Below are 15,889 nucleotides of genomic sequence, written 5' to 3' on the forward strand. Positions count from 1 at the left end.
TCAGACATAGTTGCTGGAGGCATCTCCTGTCTCCAGTTTCAGCCCTTGGTCTCTGTCCTGCTTAGGGAGGTCATGTTCTCCTAAGAAGAGGTCAAGGGCTTCTAAACAAAGGTTCATGTGAGGCTGTTCTGGGCTTTGCTGGGTTCTCAGTGAATTATTTTCATCCAGGTTCCCCAGCTTATGGATCTGAGGGCACTGCCAGGAATGGATGTTGTGTTGCCAGATGGAGGCCAGGAAGACCAGTATTTAAACATATGCCATTTTGGATTTAGCTGTAAACCATACTGTCCTCAAGGCCCTCCCTGGCTCCCATAAGAAATCGCTGTGCTGCATCTGTAGGTAGAAGTTGCTGTTGACAGTGACATCATAGGCAGCACAGCCCTGCCCTTTTGCAGATAGCTCAATGTGGCTATCCCAGGCTCATGGGGATTTGGAAGCTGGCTTGGCTCTCCTCCAGCATTCAAGCAGTTCATTCTTAATCATGTCCACCAGGGGAGGGATGGAGGGAGAGTAGCAGATGTTGATGAAAACCTTTCCTTCCAATGAGTTGGTCTTTATGCAGAAACCAGCCCTTTCCTTCCCTGTGAGGAGTGGAAGAGTTTGGGCAGTACTAGCATCGAAGCCCCAAACATCTGAACTGGTAAGGTACTGAGTTTGGAAAACAATGAAAGAGAAGGGAAACTGGGAATAAAAACTCCTACGGAAAAAAATTGGTTTGAAAATAGGAAAGTAAAGTTCTTAGGGAGAGAGTTGGGAAAAAAAAAAAAAAACCCAATACTTTCTGTGTTATAAATGTTGGAAGTCACAATGACACAGTGTATTTGAATTTCATTTGAGTTTGTTTCTCTGAGCATACAAATAATTTTTTTTTTCAGTGATGATTACAGTTTTGTAGATCCTTTTTGGGAGAGAACAGAATGGGATAGACTTGGAGAAGGAGGCAGAGAAATGGGACTGCTAGATTGGAGGCCATAGAACAGAGTTTTGTTTTTTTTTTTCTTTTTTAAATAGTTCCAGATGAGAAAAGTCCACAAGGGCATACAGAAATTACAAAATGACAGCCCATTGAGATACTGGATAAAAAAAGCTTTGTCTATAGGCTAACATGATCAGACTAGATATTATATTGTCAAGGATCAATTACTAGGTGAAGGTCTGTATTCTGAATTGAGAGCATAGGTTATGTTTGATGCTACCTTAGAACAATGTTGAGTATATGTTTCATTTTGTAGAGTTTGGAGAGTTGAGATATGTACACATGTTGATGCATCATGGTATTGATACATATTCAGAATTCCAATGGGCTTTTGCCTTCAATTCTGAGAAGTATGATTCTGAAGTTGCACATTTATTGCAAATGATGACTATCTTAGAAATGCCTTTATAGATGGAAGCTGATGATGCTTCAACAGATGTATCCATTAGAATACAATATTTTAGACATTATGGCATAGAAAATGTTACAGATATAACTTACAGTCCTTCAGGTAAAACAATCATGGAAAGATCTAACAAGAATTTAAAATAGGTGCTCAAAGAATAGAAATTAGTGTATGTAAATTAATATTTTCAGTTGGTTTTATTTTATATTCCTAATGAAATGTTAAGCCATTTTTTCTACATTAAAAAAAAAAAAGAGAAAACAAAAGCCTGGTGTTGTGGCACATGCCTTTAATCCCAGCCCTTGTGGAGGCAGAGGGACTCTCTGTGAGTTTGAGGCCATCCTGGTCTACAAAGTGAGTCCAGGACAGCCAAGGCTACACAAAGAAATCCAAAAGTGAGAGACAGAGATAGACAGAGCAAGCGAGCGAGAGAGAGAGAGATAGACACCCCACAGGCTTTTATGAACACTAGGTAAATGTCTTCAGCTTACAGTTTTTTTTTGTTAAATACTTTAGTTTCTCTCTATGTTCATGACAACTGTGACATGGGAATGTTTGTGATACACTTAGGTCTCCCTACTAAGTATGCAGAGCTTAATGAACAGGTTGTGACAAAAACATGAAATGGCATATGACTGATGAATTGATGAATATCCCAGAAAAAGGTTAAATAGTGTTTTGTTTATTTAATATTGTGTGAGAGTGTACATGTATCATAGTGTACATGCAGAGATCAGAGAACAACTTACAGGAGTCATCTTCCTCCTTCTACCCTGTGGATTCTGGGGAAGGAGCTCAGGTCACTGGGCTTGGTAAGCAAGCACCTCTACCAACAGAGCCATCTCAATGGCCTATTTCAAAGTTCTTTTTGTAAAGCAGATAAAGCTGGGCGTTGTGGCACACGCCTGTAGTCCCTTCCCATATTATCCCCCTCCCCATCTGCCCCCTCTGTAGCTCATGGGCTCTGTCTACCACCAAACTCTGGCTTGGAGCCATTTAGACTTTCAGGCACACTGTGCTTCTCCTGTATGGACCCAAATTGGGCTGTAGTTTTCCTACAAGCCACTTAGCTCTCTCTAGTGTGCTTTAACCTTGCTGTACTTGGGAGAAAACACAGCTACTGTGCCCTCAAGCTCTGGTCCAAGATGCTGTGGTTCTTAAAGGGGCCTTGCCTGGTTTTCTGGTCTGGCTCTGGTGTCCAGAACTCTTGGATTACTGCCTCAATCTTATGTTTTAAGCTTGGATTTTTAGGCAAATTTGGATTGCATGCCTACCGTGATGGATGCCATCTGTAGTAAGGGTGCCTGTTTTTCCTCCCAGCCCAAGCTCCCGGAACAATGACTCTCATGAGACACAAAATATATTTACAAATACCTAGGCCATATAGCTAGGCTTTTCTCTGACTATCTTGTAATTTTTATATCTGTTTATTATTTTCTAAGTTCTGCTATACGCCTGGTTACCTCTGCTCAGGTACCATTCATGTGTCATCCTCACATCTTGGCCAAACTTTCCTGTACCTGGCTCTATCCTAGAATCCCTTCTGCCTGCTGGATGTACCACCTTTTATCCTTTCCCATAGGTTTTTAAATTGACAGGAAATGTCAATTAAATACAATAACCAAGATATTCTCTGTACAGCCAGCTCTCAGGGTCAACTCTCCTCACTGCTGCAGGTGGTGAGGTGTGAGGTAGGGGAGGCCATCAGCCCACCCCCATGAAACCTCACAGATGTGTGGGAGGGCTAGCTCTCCCTTGTTCTCACCTTCAGGGCTAGCTCACACATGACTCCTTGGCTAGGGCCAGCCCTATTGTGCTGCCCAGGTGAGGTAGGTGCAGAGTCCACTCTGAGTGCTGAAGCTGGTAGGGGCAGGACTGTCTCACCTGCTGTTATGCCCCCAGGGTCAGATCTCCTGACTGCCACAGGTGATGAGGGGTGAGGGAGGGGAAGGCTTCACCCCCTGTACCCATGCCACCTTATGGCAGACCTGTGCTATGCACCCTTTGGATAATATGGTAAACCCCAGACCTTTTCTGAGTTAATGCCCTTCCCCTGTTTTGAGACAGGGTTATGCCATATAACACAGGCTGGCCTCAGTCTATCTAGTGGTGCTGGGATTATAGGTGTTTGTCATCATACCTAGTCAATTAAAAGTCAGTCACTGGGTTTTCTTCTTTCTTTACCATTATAGAGATGGAATTTAGGGCCTTACACATGATTAGCAAGTGTGCTACACTGAGTCATATCGCAGCCCTGCTTTTCTAAAGATTTATTTGTGTGTGTGTGTGTCTGTCTGTCTGTCTGTCTGTCTTGAGTGTATGTATGTGCCTCTCCTGAGGCAAGTTTCCAGCTGTTATGTGGGTTTTGGGAACTGATGAGGGTCCTCTGCAGAAGCAATAAGTGCTTTTAACCACTGACCCATCTTTCTGGCCTACGCCAGCCCAACATAAAACAAACTGTTAAAAAAGGGCCTGATGTGGTGGTGTACACCTTTAGTCTCAGTGCTTGGGAGGCAGGGATAGGTGAATCTCTGAGTTTGAGGCCAGCCTCATGTGCATGTCTAGTTCCAGGATAGCCAGAGCTATATAATAGACCCTGCCTCCAAACAAAACAGAAAAATGACCTCATCCTTCACCTTGGGTTTTTTTTGTGTGTGTGTGTGTGTGTGTGTGTGTGTGTGTGTGTGTGTGTTTTGGTTTTTTTTTGTTTGCTTGTTGTTGTTTTTTTTTTTTTTTGTTTTGTTTTGTTTTTTTGAGACAGGGTTTCTCTCCATAACGTTGGCTGTCCTGGCTTTGCAGGTCAGGCTGCCTGATCTCTCAAGAGATCCACCTGCCTCTTACCTCCAGAGTGCTGGGATTACAGGCATGTGCCACCACACCTGGCCTTCACCTTAAAACAAACAAATAAACAAACCATTTATTATTCCTAGAGCATTGGATCCCCTAGAACTAGAGTCAAAGACAGTTGTGAGGCACTATGTGGGTTTTGGAAATGGAACCCAGATCACTTAAGCCATTGCTCTTCTCTTAGAGTTACTGTTGATGTGATAGAACACCTTGACCAAGGCACCTTGGGGAACACTAGATTTATTTGACTTACACTTTCACATCACTGTTGTTGCTGAAGGAAGTCAAGAAGCCAGGAACTCAAACAGGAGCTGATGCAGAGACTATGGAAGGTTGCTGCTTACTGACCTGCTACCACTGGCTTGCTCAGCCTGCTTTTTTTTTTTAAACCAAGGACCACCAGGTTAGGGGTTGCCTCACTCACAATGGGCTGGGCCCTCCCCCAACTATCACTAATTAAGAAAATGCAATTGAGTCTCCCTTCTCTCAGATGACTGTAGATTTTATCAAGTTGACATAAAACTGGCCAGTACAGCTCTGAGCCACTAAGTCACCTCTCTAGCCCTCCCACTTTATTTTTGAGAGACGGTCTCTCATTGAACCCATCTTGCCAATTTGACTCAGTCTCATTGTACCATCACAGGAAGTAAATGGCTATATAAACTCAAACAGTGATAATCAAATTCTACCCAGTAAATACTTGTGATCAGGAGATAGCCCTCAGGACAGGTGATGGGGGACAGCTCTGAGTTCTGTGTCCATGCTGGTGTTTGCCTGATTTTTTTTTTTTTTTGAAACTGAGTTTTTATATGTAGCAGAGGCTATCTTTGAACTTGCCATCCTCCTGCCTTAGCTCCTAAGTGCTGAGGTCACAGGTCCGTGCCACCACATGCAGCTTCTATCTGGTTTTGCACACAGATGTGTCATAAAGGGATAAACTTTGGTTGGAGACCTCAGAGTGGTCTGCACTGGGGTCTGGAGAAGCCTAACTACTGCTTTACCTCTCAGCTCTGCTGGTGATTAACAGGAGTGAGCCCAGGAAGGGGAGGGGCCTGCTCCCAGTGGGCCACATAGCCTCTTACTAACCTCTTACTAGCACACCCAGCTAGGCAAGTCTGTTTTAAGATTAGCAAAATTACATCATTGAAATGCTGTGTCATTGAAAGAGCCTGAGATAGTTTCCTGGGCTGCAAACTGTATTCCTACTGTAATTCAAACTGGATACTGCTAGACTTGTGAGTCCATAGAGAAGACTCTTGAGAACACTTTAGACTCTTAGCTCTTGAGATGGATAGTTTACCTGTACAAGTCAAGGTAAACTGTTACAAAGGCCTCCCTGCTCAGTGCCCTCAGGAGCTCCTCCAGGTGGCCTCTTCCCAGCTTCCTGTGGTGCTGTCCTGACAGTCTTTTTCAGAGCTTCCTGTTGACAGGGTGGGATGGTCAGAGGTCTTCCCCTTACTAATTCTGGGCCAGGATGCTTTTGATTTCCCTGCTATCTGTACACACACTGAAAATAAATTCTGATGCAAGGACCAATAAGAGAAAACACTGTGTTTCAGCAGCTCATGCACATCAAGCCTACTGTGGCTATGTTCCTTTTGGGGACATGGACCATACTCATCATTGCCTCAGATCGGGAGTAGTTCTCAGAACCATGCATTACCCAGCTGCACATTTGTGATGAGCATTCGTGATGGCATACCAGTTCATACCTGTTGTATGTCTGGATGGGGGTGGAAGAACAATTTTAACCAGATTTTGTGAGAAGACAGGTCAGGGGAGCAGGCTCTGGCTTGCCAGGCTAACTGCTGTCCTCCTCTGGGAGACACTGGAGGGCACAGGACAGGGTTGCTTCCTCCTGGTTGCAAGCTAGTGAGGGTAAGCTGTTGTCCATTGTTTGATTGGCACTTTTACTGTATCCTGACTGAGGATTCAAGGGTGGTCAAAAGGAGAAGCTGTTCCTTGTGCATCTTTAGAATCTTGACTGGTTCTCCAATAAGCTGCCCCTCTTCTCTCCTGTAGTAAGTTTGTTCTACCTAGGACAGAGCCTGCCTTCAGATGGGGCCGAGGCCTCACCTTTCCATGTTAGGCATGAGCACTGTGCAGAAGCCTGATCAAATGGGTTTGAAGGAAGATCTCTAAAAATGAAGCCCAGCACCTAAACAAGGGCTACTCTTGCCAGCTTCTTGGAAGTCAGTTTACATATACTGCTCTAACCAGCCCTGTGTGGCTGCTGTTCTTTAGGCTCAAGTCTATTCTTCCTCTGTGCAGTCAGGGGACCTCAGGCTATTCCTTGAGCCTAGGGCACCTTGTGTTGCTGGATCCTCCATCTGTTTGTTAGCCATGTGGTCCAGTGTCACCAGTGACTCCAGCATATCCTCTGATGGCTCTATCCTAGTCAAACTCAGTTGCTCTGTCCAAGCCTTCATCCATGGTCTAGCCTCCTGTTCACTTATAGGATGTCTCCCAAGGGAGCAGGGAATATGGCTGGCATCATGTTCTGCCTTTGCAGCCCAGGAAACTATCTCAGGCTCTTTCTTGTCTAACCCACAGTACCCCTGTTCTACCACCAGTGCAGAACTAGCTGTACCCACCCCAGTCAACCTTCCATCCCTAGAACTCCTGCTTTCTTTCTCAATGCTGAGGAAGAAGGAAGGCCCTTCCTCCTAGGCTTCTGCTCAGTTGTATGATGCCAGTACTCTGCTGTCCTTTCCAACACTAGACATTCCCATTATTGCAGTACACCACTGAGCATTTCAATGATGTAATTTTGCTAATCTTAAGACAGACTTGCTTAGCTGGGTATGCTGGCACAAGCCTTTAATCCCAGCACTTGGGAAGCATTGGCAAGTAGATCTCTGAGTAAAGGCCAGTCTGGTCTACAGAGCAAGTTCCAGGTCACCCAGAACTTGGGTATCTATACCTTCTGCAGCCCCTCAGTTTCAGGTCCACTCCCAAAACTGCACCTAAGGTGAGAATTCTTTCCTTGGGGAAACAACACCAGCCCTCTCTTTATAAGGATAAGGCCCCAAAGATAAACTAAAGTTCATTGCATTTTTTGGGGGGGGTTACTTACAGAACATGGGTAAAGTGCTACTTATAAAAGTATGGGACTTCAGAGCTGGGCATAGTGGCACATGCCTGTAATTCCAGTATTCAAGGAGGCAGAGGCAGGCGAATCTCTATGAGTTTGAGGCCAGCCTGGTCTACAAAGTAAGGTCAGGACAGCCAAGGCTACACAGAGGAGAAACCCTGTCTTAAAAAAAAACCCAAACAAACAACAAAAACAGAGCTGCACTGGAGGTTGGTTGGTTTGTTTTCAAGACAGGATAAAACAGACAAATTCCTAGAAAGACACAAAACATGGAACTTGGCTGAAGAAACAGGTAATCTGAACACTATTTTGGTGGAACGCCATCTGTTGGGCTACCAAGCTTGTTACCCAAGCCTGATGACCTGAGTTTGGTTCCTGGAATCCACTGTGGAAGAAGTGAACTGACTCTGGGAAGATATCCTGTGACCACTGTTGTTATAAACAAAAATGAAAATCCCAACCATTCTATTTTACCATCAAAGACTCAGGACCCAGATGATAGAGTGAAAACCTACCAGCTCAGAGAGGTAGAGAAAGCACCCAACTGACCTTTCTCAGCTCAGGTTGGGATAGAAAAAACCCAGAAAGCTAACTAGCTCAACTGACAGCCCAGGAGGAAAAAAAAATTCCAAGGCTAAAGACTTGCTAGCTCCAAGCCCCAAAAAGCCAGGGAGCTGAGGAGCTAAAGCCTAAGTTAAGCCAGAGCTTAAGCTAAAGAGCCCTTTTTTTCTTCTCCAAACTGTCTTAAATACCCCTCTTGACCTAGGGTTAACTTTATTAAATCCTGTGTACAGAAAGCTCTTGGATTAAAGGTGTGTGCTAGGGCTGGGTGAACCACAACATAATTATCTGTTTACAATAAAAAATTCTTGGATTAAAGGTGTGTGATAGGGCTCTACCACACCAAACAAGAAACAGGGTTTTACAGTTCACAATTTTGAGGTTCACAATGGGATCAAATATCCTGCAACAGATTGCCATAAGTGCATCATGGCACATGCACTCATGACTCCCCTCACCAACAAGCCACCTATTAAGCTAGGTGTATCAGACGCTTAGAAAGTTCATACTGACTCTTCCCAAAACTAGGAGAGGGCTAGCCGTAGTGGCTCATGGCTACAGTCCTAATACTTTGGGAGGCTGGGCAGGAGAATTACATGAGCTGGAGGTTAGCTTGGACTATAGAATGAGTTCCAGATCAGCATGGCCAGTAAAGCCTTGCCTCAAATAAACCAAACCAAAACAAGAATATAAAAGGAACACTCCCAAACTTACTTCAGCAATCTGGTACTAAAACCTCTCACAGCCACCACAAGCAAACTGCACACTAGAATCTGCTGTAAACATTCAACAGATAGTAGTAAACAAAAGTAGGTACATATAAAAAGGATTATGGTCCATGCCAAGTGGAATTTCTTCCAGACAACAGGGGTGGGTCAGTATCTGAAAACCAGTCAATATTATATTTATACAGACAGAATAAAAACCTCTACATGACCAGTAGGTGCAAAACAGAGCTCTTGGCAAAAATCGCAGTTTCATGAAGAAAAACACTACATAGACTTAAAACAGATGGATTTTCTGAGATTGATAAGAGACACATCAAAATCCTACACAGCATGATAGTGCAAACTGGATGCTTCCTCCAGATCAGAACAAGACAAGGAGTCTGCTTTTCCCCTGCTACTCCTCAGGGCACTGGAGGCTCTAGACAAGACAGTCAAGGAGGCAAGAATGAAAAGACTCCCAGGTGGGAAAGACAGAGGTAAGGCAGGCTCTCTGCCTACAGAGGATACGTCTGAAATAATCTGAACTTAGAAATGGGCTCCTCAGAGCTGCAGAATATAGGGCCAGCACATCAGATTACAATCCCTGACTCCTTCTCCCACCCTTTCCCATTTGTCAGGTTTGTCCTGCTACCTGCCTGGCATCACCCCACATCCTAGTCAGGGCAAATTCTGCTGCCCACCCCTCTTGGCCCCAAGCTCATTGGCCTTGCTGTTTCTTACACACTGCGGTTTAGGTCAGCCCACTATAGCAGCCCAACCTACTGCTTCCCAAACAGAACCCCCTCTTGTCTCTGTCTGGCTACCCAGCCCTAGCCAATTATTTCGTTTAAAGAAGAGTACCATCATGTAGTTTTGGCTGACCTGGAACTCAATTAGAAATAAGGTGGCCCTGAAGTCATGGAGATCCAATTGCCTCTGCCACCCAAGTGCTGAGATTATAAACATGCCACCAGGCCTCTATCCACTTTTTGTGTATTTTTTGTTTTGTTTTGTTGCTTTTTGAGATAGGGTCTCATCTCCAGTATCTGAACCCGGCCTTGAATTTCATCCAGATCCTCCTGCCTCCATCTCCCCAGCGCTGGGATCACAAACATGCCCAGGCCCATTCACCTTTTGATCTGACTGTTGCACTCTGTCCTCTGCACCTGTACAGCACCCACTGTGCCTACTGCCTGCCTTCTTTATGGATAGGGCGGCTCTAATAATGACTGACGTTAAGCACCTTGAAGCTTGCAGACTGGGGCCAATTCAGCCACCCACGCCCGGGATGGAGGGCTCCTGCCGCTTCCCAGGGGCTGGTGCGTACGCTGTCGGCTCTCCAGTGACATTTTTCGCCTTGCTCACCTAGGTTTCACAAATATACTCTTGCTCCTTTCAAGCACTAAAATGCAGGCTACACGCAGTGTCTTTCGCATCCATGCCCCTTAGCCGCTGAACCTGGGCGAGAGATCATGCTAGAGCCCACCTTGACTAAGGGGGGCTCGCAGTTGCGCCACTGGGCTTGTTTTCCTGGACTAGGTGCCGTTCCCGAGGCGCGCGCCCTCTCCCTGCCCTGGCGGCGACGTCTCAGGATCTCCGTCCGCAGGCACAACGCTCGAGCAGACTTTAGGGCGCTCAGTTCTCAGGGAGACACCAACCAGTCCCTGGGCGCAGTAGTGAGGCTGTCAACCCGCGACGCTGGAGGTTAGCTTCTCAAGTTGCTGGGAAACAGCAATCCTCAGAAGCGTATACTGCGCCTGCGCAGGAGCCGGACGGGGTTCCTGTGAGAGGCGTGTCCACCGTGGAAGGGGACGCTGCTGATGTAGATGGGCGTGCCTACTACGCTCGAGGTTGAAGTGGCGGGGCCGGGGGCGTGTCCCCAGCTACTAGGGACCCGGCCTGGGCTAGGGGCGTGCCTGCTGCACCAGCAGAGGACGAGGGTTGGGAGCCGGGCTGAGGCTAGGTCTAGCTCATCTGAAGTAGGGGGATTAAGTACCCAGCCTGCAGAAGGAGGGTGGGGCGAGCAGGATACGGGGGCGGTGCCTACTGCGCCTGCGGAGAAAGGTGGGACTGTGAGACGCGCTAAGTGCGCCTGCGTGACGCGGCGGCGGCGCGTTAGCTCCCACCCGTTGGCCGCTGCCTCAGCTGCCGCTTCTCCGGGGCCGCGCACGCGCCGCCGCCGCCGCCGCCGCCCCCGGCCCGTGCCCGCACAGTGCCTTCCCCGCGCCTGCTTTGGCTGGCGCTCGCCCGCCGCCGCCTCCCCGGCCCGCTCGGCGCCTTCTCCGCCTCGGCTCGGCGCCCGCAGCATGCAGCAGCAGCCTGGGTGGCGGCGGCGGCCGTGAAGTAAGGGCCGTGCGCCCCGGCGGGCGGCGCGGGAGGGCGGCGGCGTCTTTGTTGCGGCCCGGCCGCCGAGGCCTTTGTCTGCAGATGGTAGACGCGGGCGGTCGTTCGGCTGCCGAAGGCTGGAGGAGGATGGAGGCGCCGCCGGAGGGCGCGGACCTGGTGCCTCTGGACCGCTACGACGCGGCGCGGGCCAAGATCGCCGCCAACCTGCAGTGGATCTGTGCGAAGGCCTATGGCCTAGGTGGGCGGGCGCGGCGGGGTCCGGGGTCGGGGGATGGGATTACAGGGAGACTGACGGAGAACGGATCGGGTTCCGGGATGTTACTAGAGGGGAACTGACGGGGGCGGGGGGGACTGGTGTCGGATGCGACCGGGAGGTGTCGGATGGGTGCGGGAGCCGAGGGATTGGGACCAGAGGGAGACGGACCGGGGTCGGACTGGGACGGGGGATGGGACCAGAGTGGAACGCGGCAGCCCTAGAATGGGACTAGAGGTAGACAGACGGGGAACGGATTGGGCCAGGTATGAGACCAGAGGAGTCAGAAAGGGGACTGGCCGCCGGGGGATGGTACCAGAGAGGTTCGGACACTGGACTGACGGGGCAGGCGTTTGGGACCAGAGGGGATCTGACCGGTCTGGGGGATGGGACACACGGGATATGGTCGGGGGGCAAGGGATGGAGGACGGAGCCAAGGTTGGGAATGAGGCCGACAGGGCTAAGTCGCGCCTTCGCATGATGTCGGTTCAAGTCCTGCTGTCCTGGCGGTGGCCCAGGTGAGCGAGCGCTGAGGTCGCCCAGGGTCGGTCCAGGCACGGGACTGCGCTCGTGTGTCTTCATGCTCTTGAATCTCTAGTGGGTGGGTGGAGGGTGTCTCTCTTGTGCAGTATTATTCTCTGGCTACTGGACTGGTCTTTTTGAGGCTAAGAAGGACTCATGTTTGAATAATCACCGCCTAGCCATTTCCTACTGCAGGGGTGGTTGGGTAGTTTGAGGCTTAGTTTAAGGGGACAGACCTAGAGTCCCAGCCATTCTGGGTTTATATATTATGAATTTTGATACTTAACAGAACATGAGCTATTGAATACTTGAAAGATAAATTTTGTGTTACACAGATTGTGCAGAAACCATCATGATCTCATTTGGTTAATTCCGGTTGTGAAGAACAAGGTAACCTTGTGATGAAACCCCATTTATGAGGCCTAATATGCTTAGTGGATTAAGATACTCTGGTTTGGTGCTCTGGGAACTTTGTAGACCAAAGAGTGCTGGTAATGAGTTGCCTGGGAGGCTTTACTATCCGTGAGGAGTGCCTTGTTTTAGGGATAAAACTAAGCATACCTGAAGCATAAGTTGCCCTTGTTTTGGCAAAAACATTACCGACAGACTGGGTTACTGAGATAACCCTTTCAGGAAAGGGTTAGGTGACCACTTTGAAAACTTGCTAAGCAGGTGTTCTCTGTGACAGTGGCCTGTGTGTTGAGGCAGGCCTCCAAGTAGTCATAAGGGCAACAAACATATTTTGTGAGTCTTGAGATTAAGTAAACTGCTTTATTTTAAACTTAATGCTGTGGTGTAAGCTAGCATGGAGGAAGTAGTTCTTTTACAGTTTTCGGTTTTATAATTCTTGCTCACTGTTTCTGTTGAGTTTCAGGTTTTCCATGGTGGTGGAGAAACACTGTGGTGTACCTGGCTTTACCTGACTTAAAAAGGTGCAATTGAAGAAGCCAGGTGGTGGTAGTTCATGCTTTTAATCCCAGCACCTGGGAACCCTGTTGCGACCTCCAGTTGATAAAAGGTGTCTGATACCTAACTAGAGTAGGTAGTGAGTTCCTGGCCACCAGTCACATCTGCCTTTGCTAGTTAGTTCCACACACCCCTATCTGTGTGTCATGATCCCCCCCAACCCTTTTGTTCATCATTGTTTTGCTTGCCATTGTTATCAGTTTTGCTTTTTCTGTTTCTGTTTTAACGAGACAGTATCTGGCTTGGAATTTCCTATGTAGTCTGACTTTGAACTCACAGAGATCCATCTGCCTCTGTGTCCTGAGTGCTGGGATTAAAGGTGTGTGCTCGTTTTGTATTTCCAAACCTTTCTAGTGCTGCCTTTTGAGGTTTTCTTTCTTTCCATACGTTATGTTTTTAGGTTCATCTTAGCTCCCGGCATTTTTTTCTCCTGCTGTGTAATATTTGACCAATAGTAGTCTACCACATGTCATTGTCCCTATTCACAGTGCTGACTCATGTACAGAGTTTTGCTGTTAAACATGGTGCATTCTTTGGCACAGCTGCTACAAGTTTTCACTCTTGTGTATAAGTATTCTTTTAACCTGTGTTCTTTGCTTGGCTTTGCTAGGCAAGTACTCCTGTTGAGCTGCCTTCTTTTTTTGGCGGGAGTGGCCGGGGGACAAGGTTTCTCTGTGTATAGCTTTGGCTGTCCTGGCACTCACTGTAGATCAGGTTGGCTTCAAACTCAGAGATCTGCCTGCCTCTGCCTCCTGAGGGCTGGGATCAAGGCAGGTGGCACCACTGCCTGGTTGCCTTCTGTTTTTAAGGTTGGCCATGTGGAAATAGTTTACATAGACTCTGTTAATTTACTTTCTAGTTTTTTTTAACAGGGTGTGTGTGTTTAGTTTGTTTAGCCTTAACACCCAGCTTGGGGATTATGGTATCTAGAGATAAATTTTCCTCTCTCATTTTTGGCACCTGGTTAGTTTTGTTTTTTTCTAGTACCATATTGCCTATGAGTTCTTGTTGCCTTATCAAATCATGGAGCAAATGGGCTTTAAGGCTTTAGACTTATTAAGAATGGTTATTTGAAGACTGTAAAGAAGAGGACTGAGGACCAGCATGGGCCTAAGCCCTGGTGACCCCATGACCTGGGGCCTCTGCTAATAGAATGCAGATCATGTGGGTGTTAGGAGGTCTAGTTTCCTTCCATCCATTGTTGTAAATGAGGTTTCCATTTTGTACCCAGCTTTGGAGTTTGGGAGGTGCCAATTTATATGACCAAGCTGGCTCAGCTGGAGATGTGCTTATGGTGTTTGTAATCTGGTATGAACTTATTTCTGTCAGCCTGGAGTTTTGTTTTTCAGGAATCTGGGTAAGGAGGGAGTTTTGGCAAGATACATAGGGACACCCTCCCACACCACCCTGGTAAAACTGATCCTGTTTCAGGGGTGAATCTTTATCTTTGGCAATCTCCAGCTCACTGGTCATGCTGCTTTCCCTCTGGATGCTTCAGTGACAACTTAGTTTGGGTGGTGGTCATAGTGAAAGGGTCTTGTATGTTTTATGTGTTAAGTCATGAAGTGATACCAGTTTTCCTTCTGTGTAGGAGTTGAAAGTGGTGGGACTGTGGAGATAGCTACTGGAGATTCCATTGTTACTTGCTCCTGGGATTCTGTGTCCCTGTACCAGGCTACTGTCTGTAGTAAGTGGCAAGTTCTGCACTCGCTAGCGTGCCTTGGGATTATGGTTATGAAGAAACATTTTCTCCAGATTTATTCTGCTCTTGTGCCACAACCAATATTTGGGGGCTGCCCTGTACTTCTGTTTTTAGGCTCCTTCTCTTTTTTTTTTCTGGCAACTCTTGCATTATATTGACAGTCTTTTAGTAATTTTTTAGGAGTAACCTATTAAACTTGTCTGCAAAGAGGAATGAAGATGGCTTAGCTGCAGGAGTGCGTTTGTGTGAAACCTGCAATAAACTGACACCTTCAGAGTGCTGTCTTGAAGGACCGTTTATTTTACCGGATAGTATGCTAGACCAAGTCTTTGACAGTTCTGGCTTTTGATTCTGGTCCATTTTCATTTTATTTGTGCCCTTAGCAAGCTCAGAGGTATCTAGGCTTTGTTTTCAGGGGACAGTGGGGGAATACCGGTTTTTATCTCTCAAGGACAGTGGAACACACAGGGACCGGATGAGAAGGCTCTCGACTGTTTGCAAGGAGATTGCTTTGTGGCTCAGCAGAAACTGATTTGTCCTTTTGCCCCAGAGCTGAGCTGTCTGTCCTAAATCCTAGGCCCAGTCAGGAGCTCATCCTTCTCACCTTACCAGCAGCAGACTGGGCTGGAGAGGATGGTGGCCTGGCTGTAGGGTTAAGTCCACTAAGAAAGAACCCTATCCCCCATCCTTTTTTCTGCTCCCCTGTTCTCCCATGCTCACCAGAGTGAGTATATTTTAGAATAAGAAGTCATATGAGGACCATGTAACCCAGTTCCTAAGAAATTTATACTAGAGCCACTGCTGGCAACAAAGGGGTTTGCCTAGCCAGTGTTGGGAGAAGAGCCCTTTTCTGACTCCAGGAGTCACCACATTACCAGTCATGGTATTGTTTGGTTTAGTGGCATTTGGTCAAAAGAACTTTGCTTCTGGAACCCTTTTCCATAGCTCCAGAGCTGGCAGGAACTGCTCAGTGCTCCTTTTCCTCGCCTGGACCAAGTCTCGCTGGGAAGAGTCTACTGCCTGGGCCCAGTTCAGAAGTGTGTTACTAAGTTGTTCTAGGTCATAATTTGTTCAGACTATTGGTTCATGAGTTTAAATTGTAGTTTTATTTATTTTTAAGTGTTTGGATATATTGTTTGCATGCGTGTCTGTGCATGTTGCCCTCAGAGGCTAGATCCATCAGGCCATTGAAACTGGAGTTATACATGTGTGCTTGTGAGCTCCTTGTACATGGTGGAACTTGAACCCTACCTCTGGAAGGACAGCCAGTACTTTTAAATGCTGAGCAACCTCTGGAGCCCCTGGACTGTTGTTTTTAAATAACCTTTTGTTATTCTTGGAAGTGAGTTAGGTGTTTTTGGGTGGGAGAGTCCAGCAGCCTCAAGTATTTGTTGAGCATAAGAGAAGCCTGTGTTGCAGGGCTGTTGGCTGGCAGTGGTTGCCATGACTCCTTCTCTGCAGGGTATCTGGAAAACCTCTTGCCTTGTGGTTGTGGTATATATGTGAGGT

General features: G+C 47.2%; 1 protein-coding gene and 1 pseudogene across 2 annotated transcripts in view; one reads left to right on the forward strand and one right to left on the reverse strand.

Annotated features, from left to right (window-relative positions):
* Window positions 1-2,873, reverse strand: LOC129671126 (PIH1 domain-containing protein 1-like; annotated as a pseudogene).
* A 7,828-nt stretch (window positions 2,874-10,701) lies between these two features.
* Window positions 10,702-15,889, forward strand: part of Camsap1 (calmodulin regulated spectrin associated protein 1) — a 69,986-nt gene continuing 64,798 nt past the window's right edge. For both annotated transcript variants that reach the window (XM_055600173.1, XM_055600174.1), the window contains exon 1: window positions 10,702-11,175. In XM_055600173.1, the coding sequence (XP_055456148.1) occupies window positions 11,019-11,175 (157 nt within the window). In that variant the 5' untranslated portion in view covers window positions 10,702-11,018. The remainder of the gene's footprint in view (window positions 11,176-15,889) is intronic.

The sequence above is a fragment of the Psammomys obesus genome, unplaced genomic scaffold (genome assembly GCF_907164565.1).
Source record: "Psammomys obesus unplaced genomic scaffold, mPsaObe1.curated_primary_1811, whole genome shotgun sequence".
In the NCBI taxonomy this organism is placed as follows: domain Eukaryota; kingdom Metazoa; phylum Chordata; class Mammalia; order Rodentia; family Muridae; genus Psammomys; species Psammomys obesus.